Genomic DNA, 19,989 nt, shown 5'->3' with positions numbered 1-19,989 from the left:
TCCCAGCATCCCTAATGGTCCTCTGAGATTGCCAGGAGCTACTTCTTAGCATAGAGCCAGGAGCAACCCCTGAGCGCTGCCAAGTGTGACTCAAAAACCAAAATAAATGAAAATAAAGGGCCCGGAGAGATAGCACAGCGGCGTTTGCCTTGCAAGCAGCTGATCCAGGACCAAAGGTGGTTGGTTCGAATCCCGGTGTCCCAGGAGCTATTTCTGAGCAGACAGCCAGAAGTAACCCCTGAGCACCGCCGGGCATGGAACAAAAAACAAACAAACAAACAAACAAAAGACAGAAAATAAAGGTGCCATGTGTGGGCCAGGAAGCTGGGTCAAAGGGCAGAGAACATGCTTTGCAAATTGGAGCATTAGGTTTCATCCCTGAACACAGGGTGTCCCAAGCACTGTTGCATATAGCTCCTGAGCACATAGGAATTTTTCCAATAAATCACTTGGTAATATGTAAAACAAAGCATGATTTTCATATTGAACATGTTTATTTAGTTATGATCAGATGAGCTTCCTGCTCCTGTCTCCTGTGTGGTCTTATAAATGATTCTTTTGTTTTCTGCCACATCCTGAAGTGCTCAGGGGGTTACTCTTGTGCTGTGCTCAGAAAACACTCCTGGCAGGCTTGGGGGACCATATGGGATGCCAGGACCAAACCCAGGTTGGTCATGTGAAAGGCAAATGTTGTATTATCACTCCGACCAAAACTTTTTTTTTTTTTTTTTGGTTTCTGGGTCACACCCGGCAGTGCTCAAGGGTCACACTTGGCTCTACCCTGGCAGGCTCGGGGGACCACATGGGATGCCGAGATTCGAACCACCGTCCTTCTGCATGCAAGGCAAACGCCTTACCTCCATGCTATCTCTTCGGCCCCAACATCATTATTATTAATAGATAACATTTTGAAACTACAGGCAAAATTTTTGAAATTCTAAAGGGTCAGGTTTTTAGGATTCTCCCAAAATCCCAAAGTCTTGGTCAAGGTCTGGTGGGGCAGTGGAGGAGAGGGCTGAAGGGTCAAATACCTGCTCGTTTCACTGCTTTCACTGCTTTCAGGGTTTCCACTTAATGGATTACTATTTTTGGATCCATTTTCCTGTTTTGAATCCTGTTGTTCTTCAGGCAACAACAATAAGGCATTTCTGAGACAAATAGCTGCAAACTCCATACTGGCTACAGGAATTGCTGAAGATTGTCCGTCACTTAAAAGAATAAAATAAAATTAAGAAAGCAAAATGATATAAAGACAAGTATATTCTACCATCAGTAACAAAATCAATAAAATTATAGATGAAAACTTTGCCTGTCAAGGTAGAACTTATTTTGGGGGATAACCCCACAGCACTTGGGGGTTACTGGCTCTGTGCTCAGAAATCATTCCTGGCAGTCTCAGGGCCCATATGGGGTGCTGGGGATTGAAACAGGGTAAGCCAGGTACAAAACACTCTACCCACTGTGCTATTTCTCTGGCCCTCTCAAGGTAGACATTTTACACAAATAACTCCTGAACATTGCTGGGTATGGGCCAAAGCCAAAATAAAAATGCTGGGTTGAGCAATGGCACAGTGGTAGGGCATTTGCCTTGCACACAGCTGATTCAGGATGGACCTCCGTTTGATCCCTGGCACCCCATCTAGTTAGTTCCCCAAGCCAGGAGCGATTTCTGAGCATAGAGCCGGGAGTAAGCCCTGAGCGTCACCAGTGTGGACCCAATACTAAGGAAAAATAAAAGACAGCATTGGGGGTGGTATCAGGACGAGAACACAGGGACTCACACAGGCAAGGTATATACTCTACTACTGAACTACATCCCAGCCATATAATTTTGTTGAGATTCTACAAAATATCTATTATGTAGAAACGGTAAAGTTTTATTGTACAAGATGTGAAAAGTAACAACTGCAAGAAGAACATTTAGAGTACAGGAGATGGGGTACTTGCCTTGTGCGTAGCTGACCTGAGTTCAAATCCCTGTCACCACATAATGAAGTCCCCTGAACACTACCAGGAGTAATCTTTGAACACTGCTGGCTATGACCCCCCAAACCAAAGGAAATAAAGGAAAGACATCAAGTCGCCCTCTTCTGGAAAGCGCGAATAATGGCCTTGAATAGGGTTTCTTAGGCCATGCACTGATGGACATAATAAATCAAATCAGTGGCGCCCAAAGACAAAAAAAAAAAAAAATCGGGCAGGGGCGGCCCAAAATAATCCAATGTCCTCCACAAATCTAAAACACCAATGTTCCCCGACCCCTGGCCCAAACACCAAAGTCAAACCAGTTAAATTCACCACTGAGGAGAGGGGCAAAGAGCTAGATCAAGGGCTCCACTGCATACTTTGCAGGAAGGCATCTCAGCTGGGTATGGCCCCATAGGAAAAAAAGAAAAGCAACAGGGGCTGGAGTGATAGCGCAGAGGGTAAGGAGTTTTCCTTGCACACTGCAGACTGGGTTCAATCCTTGACATCCCATATGGTTTCCCCAGTCTGTCAGGAGTGATTCCTGAAGACAGAGCCAGGAGTAACTCCTGAACGTCACTGGGTATGCCCCCCCCCAAAGAAACAAAACAAAGTAGATCTGATCATGAAAGTCATTTTGAAATAGCAATAAAACTCTGATAGACTTCTATGAGTCTATCATAAAAAACTTACAGCCTTCTATAAAAGACTAAGGCTTTTACAAGTCTTAAAAAAGTGTTGAGTCTTAAAAGACTTCTATGAGTCTTCTTTATTTTGGGGGAGGGAGGATCCATACTGGCAGTGCTTAGAAAATCACTCCTAGTGGGCTCAGGGGAACATGCATACCTGGCATCAAATCCAGGCTACTGCAATACCCTCTACTACATGATCTCTCCAGCTGCATCACAGAATAAGTCTTAATCATTTTCTCTCTCTTTTCTTTTTGGGCATACCTGGTGACGCTCAGTGGTTCCTCCAGGCTATGTGCTCAGAAATTGCTCCTGCTCCTGGACCATATGGGACACTGGGGGATTGAACTGAGGTCTGTCCTAGGTCAGATGCGTGCAAGGCAAATGTCCTACCACTGGCACCACCGCTCTGGTCACTCTCTCTCTCTTTTTTTATTTTTTATTTATTTTTTGGGCCACACCCGGCGATGCTCAGGGGTGACTCCTGGCTGTCTCCTCAGAAATAGCTCCTGGCAGGCACGGGGACCACATGGGACACCGGGATTCAAACCAACCACCTTTGGTCCTGGATCGGCTGCTTGCAAGGCAAACACCACTGTGCTATCTCTCCGGGCCCTCTTTTTCTATTTTTAGGGCTGGCAGTGCTCAGGGGTTACTCCTGGCTCTGCGCACTGAAATCACTATTGGCAGGTTCAGGGGACCATATGGGATGCCTGGAATCAAACCCAGGTCTGTCCCAGGTCGGCTGTGTGCAAGGCTAATGCCCAACGACTGTGCTATCACTCCAACATTTTCTAGAAGTAACTTGAATATGATTAACTATATTCACTTTCTTTTTACAAATACTTACTTATATACGGTATTCTGTATGGACTGTGATGCCAACACTATCTTACGATGATAACCTTGACCAACAATCGACTGTACGATTCCTTTCTTGCTGGGAAGACCTTTTGTTTCTTGTTCAGAAGTCTAAAAATACAAATAACTTATGATTTCACAGAAATGCTTTAAGGGGTATAGAAAATACTTTTCACACAATTACTGTTTTTTGATTTTGATGGGTCACTCACACCTGGCTGTACTCAGGGCCGGAGAGAGAGCATAGCAGTGCTTGCCTTGCAAGCAGCTGATCCAGGACCTAAGGTGGTTGGTTCGAATCCCGGCATCCCATATTGTCCCCTGTGCCTGCCAGGAGCTATTTCGGAGCAGATAGTCAGGATTAACCACTGAGCACCGCTGGGTGTGGCCCAAAAACTAAAAACAAAAAGAAAGAATCAAAATATTGGGGCCAGTGTGGTGGCGGTAGGGTGTTTGCCTGGCAAGTGCTAACCTGGGATGGACTGCGGTTCGATCCCCTGGCGTCCCATATGGTTCCCCAAGCCAGAAGCGATTTCTGAGCGCAGAGCCAGGAATAACCCCTGAGCGTCACCAGGTCTGGCCCAAAAACCAAGAAAAAAAAATTCAAGATATCATGAAACTCATTTTTTGCTTGTTTGGGGACACACCCAGCAGTGCTCAGGGCTCACGCCTGCTCTACCATCATAGGATCATCTGGGGGTGCTGGCGATTATATGTGGGACAGCCATGTACAAGGCAAGTGCCTTATTTGCAAGGCAAGCTGTATACTATGATTCCAGTTCTGACTTGGGTTTTTCTTTTTTTCTTTTTTTATAAAATTGATTTGTTGATTGGTTTGGTTTTGTTTGCAGGGGAGCCCATACTTGACTCTATTTAAGGGATCTGGGCTTAGGGATCACTACTTGTATTGGAGTTTTAGGAAACCATGTGGTGCTAATGAGACCAGAAAGATATGAAACAGGCACTTGCAGGGCCGCAGGTGGTAGGATGTTTGCTTTGCACACGACTAACCTAGAACAGACCATAGTTTCAATACCCTGGCGTCCCATATGGTTCCCCAAGACAGGAGCAATTTCTGAGCACATAGCCAGAAGTAACCCAAGTGTCATCGTGTATGGCCCAACCCCTCGAAGAAAAAAAACAAAACAAAAAAAACAACAGGGGCCGGAGAAATAGCATGGTGATAAGGCCTTTACCTCACATGCAGAAGGTCGGTGGTTCAAATCCCGGCATCCCATATGGTCCACCGAGCCTGCCAGGAATGATTTCTGGAGCCAGGAGCAACCCCTGAGCGCTGCTGGGTGTGACCCAAAAACCAAAACCCAAAAAAAACCAAAAACAACAACAACAACAACAGGAGCCTGAGAGATGGCATGGAGATAAGGCATTTGCCTTGCATGCAGGACAGTGGTTTGAATTCCGGCATCCCATAAGGTCCCAAGAGTCTGCCAGGAGCAATTTCTGAGCCAGGAGTAAACCCTGAGCGCTGCCCGGTGTGACCCAAAACAAACAAACAAACAAACAAAAATACCCCCGAGGAACGAAAGAAAATAAAACAAAAAAAACAACAAAAAAACAAAAACAAAAGCAAAAAACAAACAAAACAAAAACTACTTAAACATTAAATGGTCTTCCTAACATCCCCACCGCCAGGTGTGGCCCAAACGGAACCAAAGCGACTCCAAGAAACAAATACGATCGAAGACTTATGTAGCACTCACCCCCTTATTGGCGGCAATGCAGCACTCAGCCAGCCGGAGCCAGAGGCGAGGATTTGCGTGATAAACCTGAACAGCTTCAATCAGACATTCGAAGGCAGCCAGTGGCCTCCCGACGTGCAGCAGCTGAATTCCGCAGTTATACAACAACTCATACCTCTTGTTGGTCAGTAACGTGCACATGGGTCGTCCTGAAAACTTCTTGCCTGGCCACAGGAATGAGATGGGATTAAATGCGAGACTTTAAGGACCAGCCACCCTGAAAACATGTACTCCGGTTTTAGTCCTTAAATTCACGTCGTGTATATGCCACTGACCCAACTGAAGTTGCGTGGCTCTGACCATTGGTGGGTTTCGCCCCGAGACAGAGTTGCCAGTGCCATGGCAGTTGCTAGTGAGCACAGAAGTGCTAACCTCAAGCACTTCTTTTCCAGAAGACTAAGGAAAGAGATAAGGACTTTTACCTGAGAACCTCATACCATACCTCTCTGTAATATTTTTCGGCCACACCCAGAGGCACTCAGGGGTTCCTCCTGGCTCTGCACTCAGAAATCACTCTTGGCAGGCTTGGAAGACAATATGGGATGCCAGGGATTGAACTCGGGTCTGTCCCAGATTGTCTGAGGGCAAGGCAAACACCCTGTCGCTATGCCACCACTCAGGCCCTCAAATCAATAATTCTTTTTTTTTTGGTTCACACCTGGTGGCGCTCAGGTGTTATCCCAGGCTCTGTCCTCAGAAATTGCTCCTGGCAGGCTCAGGGGACCATATGGATTACCGGGAATTGAATCAAGGTCCCTTGGGGTTGGCTGTGTGCAAGGCAAATGCCCTACTGCTATGCTATTGCTCCAGCCTCTCAAATCAATAATTCTTAAAAACAAAACAAAACAGGGCTTAGAATTAGCTCAAAGAGTTGACAAAAGAGCCCCAGGTTTAATCCCTGGTAATGCATGATCAATACCACATATAGCCCCCAAGCACAGAACCAGGAAAAAGTCCTGGACACCTGGAGAAGAAAGGCCTCTCCATCCCATCACCATCCAGCCCCATCCAAGGGCTGATATCGAGTATAACCCCTTCTATTTAAAAAGGAATCCTCAGGATTCAATATATTAAACAAGGATCAGTGTACATAGATTCACAGAGGATGCATTCTGACTGCATGCTTGCTTTTTGGAATCATGCTTTGCCCAAAGCGTAAAATAGAAGTAGGCTGGGGCCCGGAGAGATGGCACAGCGGCGTTTGCCTTGCAAGCAGCCGATCCAGGACCAAAGGTGGTTGGTTCGAATCCCAGTGTCCCATATGGTCCCCCGTGCCTGCCAGGAGCTATTTCTGAGCAGACAGCCAGGAGTAACCCCTGAGCACCGCTGGGTGTGACCCAAAAAGTAAAAAAAAAAAAAAAATACAAGTAGGCTGAAAGGGATTAGAGCCTATGGGGAGGGATGAGGCAGGAAATGGGTGTGGTTATGGAATTACATGCATGAGAAATTATTATTAATAATATTGCTGGATGATGGGCTCAGAGAGATAGCACAGACGTGTTTGCCTTGCAAGCAACCGATCCAGGACCAAAGGTGGTTGGTTCGAATCCCGGTGTCCCATATGGTCCCTCGTGCCTGCCAGGAGCTATTTCTGAGCAGACAGCAGGAGTAACCCCTGAGCACTGCTGGGTGTGGCCCTCCCCCCAAAAAAATTGCTGGATGTTGCTAAAAATAAAAACAGAACCTCAAACCATTAAAAGAATCCACTACCCTCAAACCCCCCCCCCCCCAAACAAACAAGAATACAAAACACTGTCCCCAGCAAAGGGCTTACCTGGATCACTACTGCCTGCACTAAGTTGTGCACAGACATTATCATTTTCTTGTAGAGCCTTTTTAAAGTAGAAAATCCCCAAATTGTGCTTGCTCATGGCAAAATGAATGCAACCCAGATTATTCCAAAACATGCACCTTAAACATTCACCTATGAAAAAAACACAAAAATGTTCACAGAAAAATTTTACTGTTGATGTACCTCATACAAGTATAAAATTCTACTCATTTCCTTAGAATAGTTTACAAAGCATTTGGAATCCAGGGAGTATCTGAAAATTATATTGACTATTTTCTTTGGGGGGGGGGGTCTCATCTGGGAGTAATTAAGGGCTACTCCCCACTCAGTGTTCAGGAGTAGTTTCTAGCACTGCTGGGGAATCATGGGAGGAAAGAATAGAACTGGGTATCCTACATGCCACCATAAGCTCCAGTTCACAAGCTTTCATTTTGTGTTTTATTGTACTCAGGGCTTAATCCTGGCTCTGCATTCAGGAATCACTCCTGGTAGGCTCAGGGAACCATATCGGATGCCAGGGATGAAGCTGGGTTGGTTGCATGCAAGGCAAGTATGAAAACATTTCCATAAGATTATTATGTTACTGAGCCTACCCTAATCAGTAATTGTGCCCTACCCTAGGTGTGACCTGGCATTCTGCTCCCACCCTACGGTGGTGCCTGATTCTGGTGCAGAAAAGCAAGGGTCTGTGGAAGGCTGGGGCTTTTTTCTGGGGCTGATTCTGAGCCCTTTTGCTTCAGCCTTATCCACTGAATAAAGCTGAGATCTCCTGAAGCCTGACTGCCTGTGAGTCTTCTACCCGCCACTATCACCTCAGAACTGCCGGCTGAACAGGGTGGCAGACCATGGTCCGAGCTGGAGGAGAGAGACCTCATCCTCCATCCCACCATCATCCAGCCCCATCAAGGGCTGACTTGCAATAGGCAAGCACCCTGCCTGCTGCATAATCACTCTGGTTCCATAATGACAATAGAAGTTTTTTGTTTTGTTTTGCTTAAGCCATCCTTGGTGGTACTTGGGGTTACTTCTGACTCTGTACCCAGGAATCACTTCTGGTGGGCTTGGAGGATGCCAGAGATTGAATCCAGGCCAGCCGCATGCTAGGCAAATGCCCTACCAACTATACTAATGAATTTTTATCAGTAGCAAGAATTCCTTTTTCTCTTTTTATTTTTTGAATTATAACCAGTATTGATGCTCAGGACCGATTCCTGGTTTAGTACTTGGTGGACCATAATCCAAGGATCAAATCCAAGCCTCCTGCATGTGAAGCATAAATATTTATTCTTTTTATTTTGGGTTTTGGGGCCACACTGGTGACGCTCAGGGATTACTCCTGGCTATGGGATCAGAAATCGCTCCTGGCCAGGGGGACCAGATGAGATGCCGGGATTTGAACCACTGTCTGTCCTGAATCAACTGCATGCAAGGCAAACGCCCTATCATTGTGCTATCGCTCTGGCCTCAAACTTTTTTTGTTTTGTTTTTTGGGTCACACCCAGCAGTGCTCAGGATTACTCCTGGCTCTACGTTCAGAAATCGCCCATCAGGCTCAGGGGACCATATGGGATGCCGGGATTCAAACCACTGACCTTCTGCATGCAAGGAAACACCTTACCTCCGTGCTATCTCTTCAGCCCCAAACATTTATTCTGGAGCCAAAAGGCTGACCGCAGGCTCTGCATGTGACAAGCCTGGGTTTGATTCTTGGGAGAAAAGGCCAGAGGGATAGTACAGTGTGTAAGGTGGTTGCCTCAAAGGAGGCAACATTGAATTAGATCCCTGGTACCCTGTATGGTCTTTTGAGACTGCCAGTAGTGATTCCAGAGCTCACTGCCAGGAGTAAGACCTGAGCACCGCAGCATGTGGCACCAGAAGAACACCAGCCCCCCAAAATAAGGAAAAAGAAAAGTTACTGCTTCAAGATATTCTTTTACCTGTTTTCATGAATCCTGGATGCTCAGCAATGTTTGAACTGTTTAACAGCTTTACAGCTTTTCGATAATTGCCTCTTAAGTACTCAAAATTGCTCTTAAGAAACAGAGAGGGCGCAGACTGTAAAGAAAGTACACGTTACTGGTGATTTGTAATCAAATGTATGATGCGTGCATTAAGATGTATGGTGTGAAGTCAGAATTATACTATGCTGAGATGAATCCAGTATAATTAGCCTCGTTGGTTGCTCTTCTCAAAATCTAAAAACAAAATCTGTCACTGAACTAAGGGTCTACCTAAAAAACACCCCAACAACATATGTTTATTATTTGAATAGAATCTGACTTTATCAAATATATCATTTAACTAATTTGCTCTTTTTTTGGCCTTTTTTGGGGGCTACATCTGGTGGTGCCCAGGGCTTACTCCAGGACTCTGCATTCAGGAATGACTCCTGGTAGTGGACAGGGGACAATACGGGATTCAGGGATCTAACAGGCTGACAGCATACAAAGCAAGTGTCCTACACCCTGTACTATTTCTCTGGCCCTATTTAATTTGTTTTGGGGGTTATATTCAGTGGTCCTCAAGGCTTAATCCAGGCTCTGAACTCAGGGATAACTCCCTAAGGTGCTCATGAGACCATATGTGATTCCAGGGATCAAATCCAGGTCGGCTGAGGAAGGCAAATACCCACTGATTATTTCTCCAGCCTCTATGTTATACCATTTAATTTTTTTTGGCACACCCAGTAGCGCTCAGAGGTTACTCAAAAATCTCTCCTGGCAGGCTTGGGGGACCATATAGGATGCCAGGTATCAAACCGGGGTGGTCCTGGGTTGGCCACGTGCAAGGCAAACACCCTACCGCTGTGCTATCTCTCCAGCACTGAAAAATAAGATTTGATGGGCCCGGAGAGATAGCACAGCGGCGTTTGCCTTGCAAGCAGCCGATCCAGGACCAAAGGTGGTTGGTTCGAATCCCGGTGTCCCATATGGTCACCCGTGCCTGCCAGGAGCTATTTCTGAGCAGATAGCCAGGAATAATCCCTGAGTACTGCCGAGTGTGGCCCCCAAAAAAACAAACAAAAACAAAACAAAAAAGAAAAAAAGAAAAATAAGATTTGATAATAGCTTTCTGGCTAGTTCAGCCTTTCCCCTTAGATTCAAGAATACCTGCCCTCATGTCTAGGTATTAAAATTCTAAAAGATTAGTTGTGACCCAGTGACTAATTTAGATCCTGCTTAGATCTGGCTAATTTAAATCCTTAGATTTCTAAGGCTAATTTTCCTGAATCACTCCTATTATGTACAATATCCTTATGATTTCACACTTTTGTTTTGTCTTTAGGCTAAACCTAGTGGTGCTCAAAGGTTTCTCTTGACTCTGTAATCAAGAATCACTCCTAGAGGGCTTGGGAGACCATATGGGCTGCTGGAGACCCAATTCAATTTGGGATGGGCCCTACCTACTATACTACTCCTCTGGCCCCTTAAAATGACTGCTTTGAACCGAGGTAAACATGTAGTGAAATTTCAAGTGATAAATACCATAAATTGTCGACACGGATTTCACAACTCTATGATGAAGTTTTTTGATTTTGTTTTGGCACCACTTATGGTTGTGCTGAGGGAACATAGGTGGTGCTGGGGATTGAACCCGGGTCAGCTGCATTTTCTCTGGCCTCAAAACATGATCTGTTTCTGGCAGTCTATAGACTCTATAGACTAAGACAAATTATTTTAAAATGACAAATGTCTACTGTACAAGTCAGAAAGTTTGAAGCTTTAAACCACAAGTGAAAACAAAGTCCTGGAGAAAAGGAAACTCACATTTCCAGCTGTGTTCATGACCGATTTCACCTCTCTTTTGCAGGCTTTTAGGGACTTCATCTGGATATAAGCTCTCACTTTATACTGTCAAAGAAAAGATGCTACTGTTGAGAATGAGGATATATCTGCATATGTTACACTTTTATTTTTTAGCGAAGTGTGTTACATTCAAGTGTTTATACTAGTAACACCAGCTCCCTGTGAAAGCAAGTTTTATATGATCTTAAATGACCTATTTTTACAATTTTATTCTTAATACATTCTGAAAAACTAATGCTAGGGGTCACTCACATGCAAAATAAGTGTGATAACCTTTATATTCTCTATACCTACCTATCAATTCTTTTTCTTTTCCCAATTTTTTGTTTTATTTTGAATTGTTTTTTTGTTTTGGGGCCACACCTGGCTCTGTGCTCAGAAGTCACTCTTGGCAGTGCTCAGGGGACCATCTGGGATGCCGGGAATCAAACCCAGCAAGACAAATTCCATACTCACTGTGCTATTGCTCCAGTTCCTATCAATTCTTTTTTTTTTTAATTTAATTAAAAAATTTGTTTTAATTTTTGGTTCACACCCAGCAGCGCTCAGGGGTTACTCCTGGCTCTACACTCAGAAATCGCTCCTACCAGGCTCTGGGGACCATATGGGATGCTGGGATTCGAACCACCATTCATCTGTATGCAAGGCAAGCACCTTACCTCCATGCTCTCTCTCTGGCCTCCACTCTTTTTTCTTTTCTTCCTTTTTTTGGGCCACACCTAATGATGCTCAGGGGTTACTCCTGGCTATGTGCTCAGAAATCGCCCCTGGTTTGGGGGGCCATATGGGATGCTGGGGGATGGAACTGTGTTCCATCCTAGATTAGCACATGCAAGGGAAATGCCCTACCACTTGCGCCACTGCTCTGGCCCCAAGCTCAGAAATCGCACCTGGCTTGGGGGACCATTTGGGACGCCGGGGGATCGAACCTAGGTCCGTCCTAGGCTAGTGCAGGCAAGGCAGGCACCTTATCTCTAGCACCACCATGCCGGCCCATTATTTTTTGGTTTTTGAGCCACACCTGGTGTCACTCTGGGGTTACCCCATGGCTATGCACTCAGAAATCACTCCTGGCTCAGGGGACCATATGGGACACAGGGGATTGAACCCAGGCCTATCCTGAGTCAACCGTATACAAGGCAAATATTCTATTGCTGCGCTATCACTCCGATCCCAGCTGCATATGGCAATTAACAAAAATTTAAGTACGGACTTATTTTTTATTCTTCTGTAAGTACATAAGAAGCTTACCGCTTTATACTTTTTTTTTTTTTTGGTGGCTTTTGAGTCACACCCGGCAGTGCTCAGGGGTTACTCCTGGCTCCATGCTCAGAAATTGTTCCTGGCAGGCACGGGGGACCATATGGGATGCTGGGATTCGGAACTGATGACCTTCTGCATGAAAAGCGAACGCCTTACCTCCATGCTATCTCTCCGGCCCTGCTTTATACTCTTGAACAAAATATATTTAGAAGTATGCTTCAAGCCGGGCCTGGAGAGATAACACAGAGGCATTTGCCTTGCAAGCAGCCGATCCAGGACCAAAGGTGGTTGGTTCAAATCCCGGTGTCCCATATGGTCTACCCTGCCTGCCAGGAGCTATTTCTGAGCAGACAGCCAGGAGTAACCCTTGAGCACCGCCGGGTGTGGCCCAAAAACAAAAACAAAAACAAAACAAAAAACAAAACAAAACAGAAGTATGCTTCAAGCCTAAGAAATATACATGCTTTTAATTATCACTTTTGTTTATTTTGGAGCCTTACCTGGCAACTCTCAGTGATAAATTTCTCCTGGCTCTGCCCTTGGATACTGCTCCTTGGGGGACTATATTGCAGTCTTGGGGGTCTATATGGGAGGTTGGGGATCGAACCTGGGTTGAACCGGGTCGGCTTCGTGCAAGGCAAATGCCCTACTGCTATGCTATCACTCCGCCCCTATTTACCTCTTTTAATAATAATCAACCACTTTTTTTTTCCATCCACACCCATTTGACGCTCAGGGGTTACTCCTGGCTAAGCTCTCAGAAATTGCCCCTGGCTTGGGGGACCATATGGGACGCCGGGGGATCGAACCGCGTCATGATCTTTCCTTGGCTAGTGCTTGGAAAGCAGACACCGTGCCTCTAGCGCCAACTCGCTGGCCCCAATCAACTACTTTTATTACATCAATCAATAATTATTATTATAAGTGGAAGGAAATATCTATTCTGCTCTGCTGCTTATTACACATATAGCCTCCACACATCATAAAAGTAGCCTACTTGGCTGCCCTACAAGTTAGGGAAAATACAGGATACAGAAATACAGGGACAATAAATAATCAATATGGGGCCGGAGAGACAGCATGGAGTAAGGTGCTTGTCTTGCATGCAGAAGGACAGTGGTTCGAATCCCGGCGTCCCATATGGTCCCCTGAGCCAGCCAGGAGTGATTTCTGAGCCTAGAACCAGGAATAACTTCTGACTGCTGCCAGGTGTGACCCAAAAACAAACAAACAAACAAACAAAAAACTCAATAATCAAGAATTTACTACTTATTTAATGCTTTCAAAGATCATGCTTCATCATAAGAATTATAAATGAACACAAGTTATGACCTTTAAAAAATGTACACTACCTGATGTATCTTGGACTTTGCTACTTCTATTAGAGCTCCACCTTCAGTTTTATGATTAGATCCATCTTTGTTGCTATTATTACTAGCCTGCAGGGTGGTGATACAAAGTTAAACACAATTAAGTGTTTTAGCTTGTGGAGAGTTTTCACAATTCAGAATCCCAAATCGAACTCCGAGAAATTCAGGTAGAGAAATTCAGTGTAGATTGGCTAACCAAAATTGATTTCCAAACAGCTAAGATGAGACTAAGTCTTCCTGTAAAGACTAGATCTGGGTTCGGGATGTGGTTCAGCAGAAAACACTTGCCTTGTAGTCAAGAGGCTGGGAGTTTGGTCCCTGGGACTACCCTGAATGCTGAGTGCACAGCATTACTATCATTGTTGCTCCCAGCATGACAACGGTCTTTGGAGAGCACAGAAACGGTCTTTGGAGAGCACAGAAACCAAGTGTGTAAGTGCCAGTCATTGTAACAATGAAGGGGGGGGGGGGGGTTGTAGGATGAGAAGAACAGATAGGACAGTTTAAAGAGCACTGGTAGGGGCTGGAGAAGTAGTACAATGGGTAAGATGCTTTTCTTGCATGCAAACCAACCTGAATTTGAACTTGCTATCCTATATGGTTCGCAGAGCCCTGTCAGGAGTGACCCCGAAGTGTAATGCCAAGAATAAGCCTTGGGAACGGCCAGGGCCTACTCCAGCGCAGTACTTAAGAGGCTACTCATTTTTGTTGTTGTTGTTTTAGGATCACACCTGCAGCGCTCAGGGGTTACTCCTGTCTCAATGCTTAGAAATCGCTCCTGGCAGCCTCTGGGACCACATGGGATGCCGGGATTCGAATCACCGACCTTCTGCATGCAAGGCAAACGCCTTACCTCCATGCTATCTCTCCGGCTCCAAGAGGCTCAAGGGACCATGTGGCATTGGGGCTCAAACTCTGCTCTCCAGCATGTGTTCCAGTCTGGTGAGCTACCTCTCAGAACCTGTTTCTTCTGGGGGTGAATTTAGATGGGGAGATGGCTATACAACTGTGTTCACTAAAAACCACAGAATTGTAGACTTTAAAAGGCTAAGTTTTATATGAATGCTTATAGATGTTAAATAATATTTAATCATAAAAATATGAATATATTTTTGTTTTTGTTTTTGTTTTTGTTTTTGGGCCACACCCGGTGACGCTCAGGGGTTACTCCTGGCTATGCGCTCAGAAGTCGCTCCTGGCTTGGGGGACCATATGGGATGCCGGGGGATCGAACCGCAGTCCTTCCAAGGCTAGCGCAGGTAAGGCAAGCACCTTACCTACAGCGCCACCGCCCGGCCCCATAAAAATATGAATATATTTTTAAAATTTAGTGGGATCACCCCAGAATACTCACTTCGTTCTTTCCATTTTTGTTATTATTACCCTGTGACACCATTTTCTCTAGGACAGCCAGAAGATGTAAAGCTTTCTCGGCCTGATAGGTTAGTATGTACAAGTCTACAAGCAAAAAACAGACCGCTTGGGCGAATTTTTCTTCTGCAGGGAGAAAGAAACAAAAAGAAAAGTCACAGTCTAAAGTGAGACAAACATCTTAGACCCCCAACTCTTCCCCACAAAAAGGTCTAAAAGTCCAAGTGTAAGTCTTTACTGAAAGAAGTATAACTCGTGAGGAAGGCCAACACTGGTGGTGGGAATGGTCCTAACTCACTGTCACTAAACACCTGACATACAACTGGGAAACACTTGTAATTCACAATGGCCTCAACTTAAAAAAAACATGTCTTTATTGTTCACTGGCAGAAATAAATGTTCTGAGGCTCAAACCAGGAATTCTCGAATGCAAAGCATGCACTCCAGTCCTATGAGCCATGACTTCAGCACCAGCATGTAAAACTAATAGTTACTTTAAGTGGAAGGAAATCTCAATTCTAGTATCTGCTCTGCTGCTTACCACACAGATGGCCTCTACACATCATAAAAGTAGCCTATTTGCCTGCCCGATAATAAATGATACAGAAATACAAGGACATACAGGGAGTAGGACATCTGCCTCGCTTGCAGCCGACCTGTTAAACACCCAGTAAGTAGCCCATATGGTTCCCCAAGCAACACCAGGAGCTAATTCCTAAAGGAGAGGCAGGAGTAAGCCCACAGCACCAGCAGGTGCAGCCCAAAACCAAAACAAAAAGCAAAAAAAGGCAGAGATGTTGAGAAGGTAATATTTTGAGGTTCTTTGATTCTAAAGATCTGAATTCTAGGAAGGATATTTACTTTTCTGTGGGGGAGTGGAAAGTGAGCACATCCAGTGGTGTTCAGAATTTCCTTCTGGCTCTGTGCTCAGAGATAATTTCTCCAGCGGCTCGAGGGACCATTTATGGTGCTGGGGATTAAATTGATGTCAGCCACATGTGGGACAAGTGCTCCCTGCACTGTACTTTCCAGCTCTAAATATTTACTTTCTCTTTTTTGATTTTTGGGTCACACCTGGCGGCACTTAGAGGTTACTCCTGGCTTTTGGTGGGCTCAAGGGACCATATGGGATGCTGGGGATCAAACCTGGGTCAGCCATGTGCAAGGAAAGTGCACTTACTTGCTGTACTATCTCTCTGGTCCAAGACTCCCACCCCCCTTTTTTTTTGGTTTCTGGGTCACACCCGGCAGTGCTTAGGGGTTATTCCTGGCTCTATGCTCATAAATCGCTCCTAGCAGGCTCGGGGGATATATGGGATACCAGGATTTGAATCACCGACCTTCTGTATGAAAGGCAAACGCCTTGGGGCTGGCATGGTGGCATTAGAGGTAAGGTGTCTGTCTGCCTTGCCAGCACTAGCCTAGGATGGACCACGGTTTGATCCCCCAGCGTCCCATATGATCCCCCAAGCCAGGAGCGACTTCTGAGCGCATAGCCAGGAATAACCCCTGAACCTCACTGGGTGTGGCCCAAACCCCCCCCCCAAAAAAAAAAAAAAAAAAAAAAAAGAAAGACACACACCTTCCCTCCATACTATCTCTCCGGCCCCTATTTTCCCTTTTTTTTTTTTTTTCTTAAAAGAATCTTATTTATTTTCCCAAAGATTTCCTTTCTATATATGAGATGGGAGGAAAAATTTTATACTACAGAAACAAAAGAAAGCAGGAAATGAAGTGGAGTATGTCTACAAAGTGAATGGGGTCTGAGAGATTTTACAGTGGATAAGAATGAAATAGAGGGCTGGAGAGGTGGTGCTAGAGGTAAGGTGCCTGCCTTGCAAGCACTAGCCAAGGAAGGATTGTGGTTGAATCCCCCGGCTTCCCATATGGTCCTCCCAAGCCAGGGGCGATTTCTGAGCACTTAGCCAGGAGTAACCCCTGAGCATCAAATGGGTGTGGCCCAAAAAAACCAAAAAGAAAAATAAATAAAGAGAATAAAATAGGTCAGAGTAATAGTACAGGGGTAAGGGATTTGCCTGGCATGCGGGTGTCCTGGAACAAACCTGGGTTAGATCCTTGGCATCCCATATGGTTTCCTGAGCCTGGCAAGAGCGATTTCTGAGTGCGGAGCCAGGAATAACCTCTAAGTGCCACTGGGTATGCCCCCCAAAATAAAGGAAAACAACAACAACAACAACAAAAAGAGGGGCTAACAGAAAACCTGAATTTATCTAAAAGTAAGCCAATTTACATGTTTTCTAACCACACGACTGATTTCTGAGACTCTTCCTTTTTTTTTTTATCTTCCCTTCCCTCCCTCCCTTTCCTTCCTTTCCTTCCTTCCTGTTTTTGGGCTACACTGGAGGTACCTGGTTACTCCTGGCAGGCTCTGGAAACCATATGGGATGCCAGGGATCAAGCATGGATCCGTCCCAGGTTGGTTGCGTGCAAGGCAAAACGCCCTACCGCTGTGCTATCGCTCTAGCCTGTTTTTCTTTTGTTTTGGTTTTTGGGTCACACCTGCTGCACTCAGGGGTTTCTCCTGGCTCTACACTCAGAAATCGCTCCTGGCAGGCTCAGGGGACCATATAGGATGCTGGTATTCGAACCACCTTCCTTCTGCATGCAAGGCAAACATCCTACCTCCATGCTATCTCTCCAGCCCTACAGCCCATTTTTTTTCTTTATACTTTTGTGTTTTTGTTTTTGGGCCACACCAGGCAGTGTTCAGAAATTACTTCTGGCAGGCATGGAGGCACCATATGGAATGCCAGGGATCTAACCTGGGTCGGCTGTGTGAAAGGCAAACGCAGCTGTGCTATCGTTCTGACATACCAATGCTTTTTCATTCTTCTATTTTCTTTTCTTTTATTTTTTTTGGTTTTTGGGCCACACCCGGAGGTGCTCAGGGGTTACTTCTGGCTGTCTGCTCAGAAATAGCTCCTGGCAGGCACGGGGAACCATTAGGGACACCGGGATTCGAACCAACCACCTTTGGTCCTGGATCGGCTGTTTGCAAGGCAAATGCCGCTGTGCTATCTCTCTGGGGCCTCATTCTTCAATTTTCGGAAGTATGCTAGCTGAATAACCATTTCAAGTTCTATGCCTCTTAGATCAAGTTCAGGGTTGTTAATCTGGTAAAATAAGGAGCAAGCAGCCCAGAGAGATAGCACAGCAGTGTTTGCTTTGCAAGCAGCCGATCCAGGACCTAAGGTGGTTGGTTCGAATCCCAGTGTCCCATATGGTCCCCCGTGCCTGCCAGGAGCTAATACTGAGCAGCCAGGAGTAACCCCTGAGCACCGCCGGTTGTGGCCCAAAAAACAACAACAACAACAACAAAAAACAAACAAAACAAAACAAAAAAGATAAGGAGCAAGCTATGGGTTTTTCACTACATGGGAGACCCCAGCAGTCCCTTTACCAGTAAAAGAAGTTAGGGAAACTTCTGACAGATTTGACAGACTACATACCAAAAGGTTCTATGAATTGATAAAGTTTTTCACCAACTGATATTGCTTCTGTATATTGTCGCAGATGGTAAAGAATGACTGCTTGATTGTAATACAACATGCTGTTTTCAACATCATCTAAGCCATCCATTTCTTCGACAGCTGAGTGGACCTAGAAAATAATCAAAGGGATATGCTTTAGATAATGGTAAAGAAATAAAGAGTGGAAATAATAGAATGCTTGAATAAACAAAAAATTAGACCAACAGTTTTGCTTTGCATATTCTTATACTTTCAAGAGATTAAGTTTAATTACTCATAATAAAAATGACTTCATTATAACTTGTGTTATATCAAACCTGTATTTTTTGTTTTCTTGGCCACTCCTAGCAGTCTCATGACTACTCAGAACAGTCCGTTAGGTGCCAGGGCTTAAAATGAATCTCCTGCTTTCAAAGCATGATCTCTTGGGCTGAAGCAATAGTGCAGTGGGTAGGGAGCTTGGCTTGCACGTGGCTATTATATTAAAACCTTTGTGTCTGGAAATAGTACATAAGTTATCTGTATCTCAACATTAGAGAAACAATAGAAATAAAACCATTTTTGGCTTTGGGGTCACAGTTGGCTGTGCTCAGAGCTTATTCGTCTCCTGGCTTTGCTCTCCAGGATTCCTTCTGATCATATAGGTATTCAGGGGATCATATGGGGTAATGGAGACTGAACCTGGGTTGGCTGCATTCAAGGCAAGTGTCCTCCTGTATGGCCCTTAGAAATTACTTCAGAGGGTTCCTGGGAAGAATAAGTAAGATGTTTGATAGAAGGTTTTAGCAAGGTCTTTTGTTTGTTTGTTTTTGTTTTTGTGTCACACCTGGCAGCGCTTAGGGGTTACTCCTGGCCCTATGCTCAGAAACCGCTCCTCGCAGGCACGGAGAACCATATGAGATGCTGGGATTCGAACCACCGTCCTTCTGCATGCAAGGCAAATGCCCTACCACTGTGCTCTCTGGCCCTTTAGCAAGGTCTTTTGCATAGCAAGCAATAAATGCTTCAAATTAGGTCTTACTCCACCTTTGTTATTAGATCCTCTTGGACATCAAAGATTTAATCTTGTGAGAAATATTGCTCTTTGAACCAGACAAATGAAAAGACAAGTCTTTCACTTAGTCATGTCCTAAAATGCTAAAAATAATCAGATATTACTTATATTTGGGCTGCACCCAGCAGTATCGAAGAGTCATTCCCAGCAGTGGGGCTACGGAGACTACGCAAAATCAGGGGCCAAATCTAGCCCTTGGACATTGAAAGCAGTATTCCAGCACTTTGGGCCAGCTTCTCGGTTCTGACCATTTGAAATTATTAATAATGAAATCATAATAGTAGTAAGATTAATCTTAGCAGCTAAGTTTTTCATAGTCACAGAAACTATCTACGCTTCCTGCAAAATGAGAAAACTATAGTAACAACTTCACAAGGTTTCTTGTACTTTAGTTCTTTTTCAAAACTCCACCTTTGTCTATCCGGTTCAAATTAAACACCCAACAAAATAATATAATAAATACAGTAAAATAACATAACTATCCTTACTTGGAATAGTTATTTAGTTTTGTTTTGTTTTGGGGCCGCACTTGGCTCTGTGTTCAGGGATCACTCCTGAAGGTTTGAG

At 44.9% G+C, this 19,989-nt stretch overlaps 1 protein-coding gene across 1 annotated transcript in view; it reads right to left on the bottom strand.

The window, feature by feature from the left end:
- LOC125998128 (CCR4-NOT transcription complex subunit 10) overlaps nt 1-19,989 on the bottom strand; it is a 49,771-nt gene that overhangs the window by 20,629 nt on the left and 9,153 nt on the right. The window contains exons 4-12 of the mRNA XM_049766400.1: nt 18,348-18,498; nt 14,861-15,003; nt 13,489-13,575; nt 10,835-10,918; nt 9,005-9,122; nt 7,050-7,199; nt 5,237-5,439; nt 3,505-3,626; nt 1,032-1,208 (exon numbers count right to left, since the gene is read on the bottom strand). Of these exons, the coding sequence (XP_049622357.1) occupies nt 1,032-1,208; nt 3,505-3,626; nt 5,237-5,439; nt 7,050-7,199; nt 9,005-9,122; nt 10,835-10,918; nt 13,489-13,575; nt 14,861-15,003; nt 18,348-18,498 (1,235 nt within the window). The remainder of the gene's footprint in view (nt 1-1,031; nt 1,209-3,504; nt 3,627-5,236; nt 5,440-7,049; nt 7,200-9,004; nt 9,123-10,834; nt 10,919-13,488; nt 13,576-14,860; nt 15,004-18,347; nt 18,499-19,989) is intronic.

This window comes from Suncus etruscus, chromosome 20 (genome assembly GCF_024139225.1).
Source record: "Suncus etruscus isolate mSunEtr1 chromosome 20, mSunEtr1.pri.cur, whole genome shotgun sequence".
NCBI lineage: Eukaryota > Metazoa > Chordata > Mammalia > Eulipotyphla > Soricidae > Suncus > Suncus etruscus.
Note: the sequence above shows the minus strand (reverse complement) of the source record. Positions and strands in the feature narration are given on the sequence as shown.